At 38.5% G+C, this 1,040-nt stretch overlaps 1 protein-coding gene across 1 annotated transcript in view; it reads left to right on the forward strand.

Annotated features, from left to right (window-relative positions):
* and2 (actinodin2) overlaps positions 1 to 508 on the forward strand; it is a 12,456-nt gene extending 11,948 nt beyond the window's left edge. The window contains exon 6 of the mRNA XM_085390076.1: positions 1 to 508. This exon is cut by the window's left edge and continues 299 nt beyond it. Coding sequence (XP_085246202.1) covers positions 1 to 94 — 94 coding nt within the window. The 3' untranslated portion in view covers positions 95 to 508.
* The last annotated feature ends 532 nt before the right edge of the window (positions 509 to 1,040 follow it).

Raw genomic sequence — 1,040 nt, forward strand, 5'->3', positions numbered from 1 at the left:
TGCAGATGAGCCGGCCAAGGAGGCTGCCGGTCCACAGCTTGCTGTTCCACGCTTCGAAGATTTCCTCAGGGGCATCATGAACCAGTACAAATAGATTTTAAAATAAATCAGTCTCAGAACCAACACCTGCTGGGCAATGCAGCTCACTCTGCAGTCTCTAATTTTCTTCGACCACAACCTCCGACAGAAGCCTTAAGGCTTTACCAAGCTTCAGATCAATCATAAAACAATGCAGCTTTTAAATAATCCATCTCACTCTCTCAAACAAGGTGAAGGCTTCCTAGTTTTAGTCTGGTCTTATAAAGCAGGAACAAGAAAAGAGTGCCATGCCACGTATAGCACCGTGTGTTATGTTTGTATGTTTGTCGAAAAGAGGCGTTTGTATAGATGTGTGGTAGAGTTAGGTTACTTTGAATTTAAATTAGTGGGCAGGATTTTCTCTCTGTTGTACATTCTCTTTTACTTGAGTGTATTTAAAGTTAGTTTCAGTGGTTTTCTGTAACTTTGATCCTCACAGAGCTTCATTTGTTTAGATTTTGTAAAGTTCTAAATAAAGAAAAAAAATCACTTGAATTTAATTTCTAGATAATTGTTGTTTACACTGCGGTCACAGACACATCTGCTTGGCAGCTAAACATAGAAAAAGAGAAGAATCAAAACACAGAGTCAATCTATTCCAAATACTGTGATGCTTACTCTGTGATTATACACATCATTTCCATGCATCAGTCCCCAGCTGTTGCAGTGAACATGCAGGGGTGTATTGTGCCAGCTGGCAAACAGTGTTAGGCTTTCACCGGTTTGTGCCCATTATAGAAACAGCTTATTGCTGCAACATGTGCAACAATAAGCTGTTTATTTCCAAATACAATTACCATAAATAGATATTATAAATATAAATATATATTTTGAAAGGTAGTAAGCAACCCTGCAAGACCCCTGATGAATGTTTTTGAGGTTAAAGGCAGTGATTTTCTGTTCATTTTGCTTCTATTGTCAGAGAAACACGAATGCAGACAGGAAATGATGAGGCTAATCAT

The sequence above is a fragment of the Rhamphochromis longiceps genome, linkage group LG18 (assembly GCF_057381845.1).
Source record: "Rhamphochromis longiceps isolate RC_006_pf linkage group LG18, R_longiceps_female_GT1.1, whole genome shotgun sequence".
Taxonomy (NCBI): Eukaryota; Metazoa; Chordata; class Actinopteri; order Cichliformes; family Cichlidae; genus Rhamphochromis; species Rhamphochromis longiceps.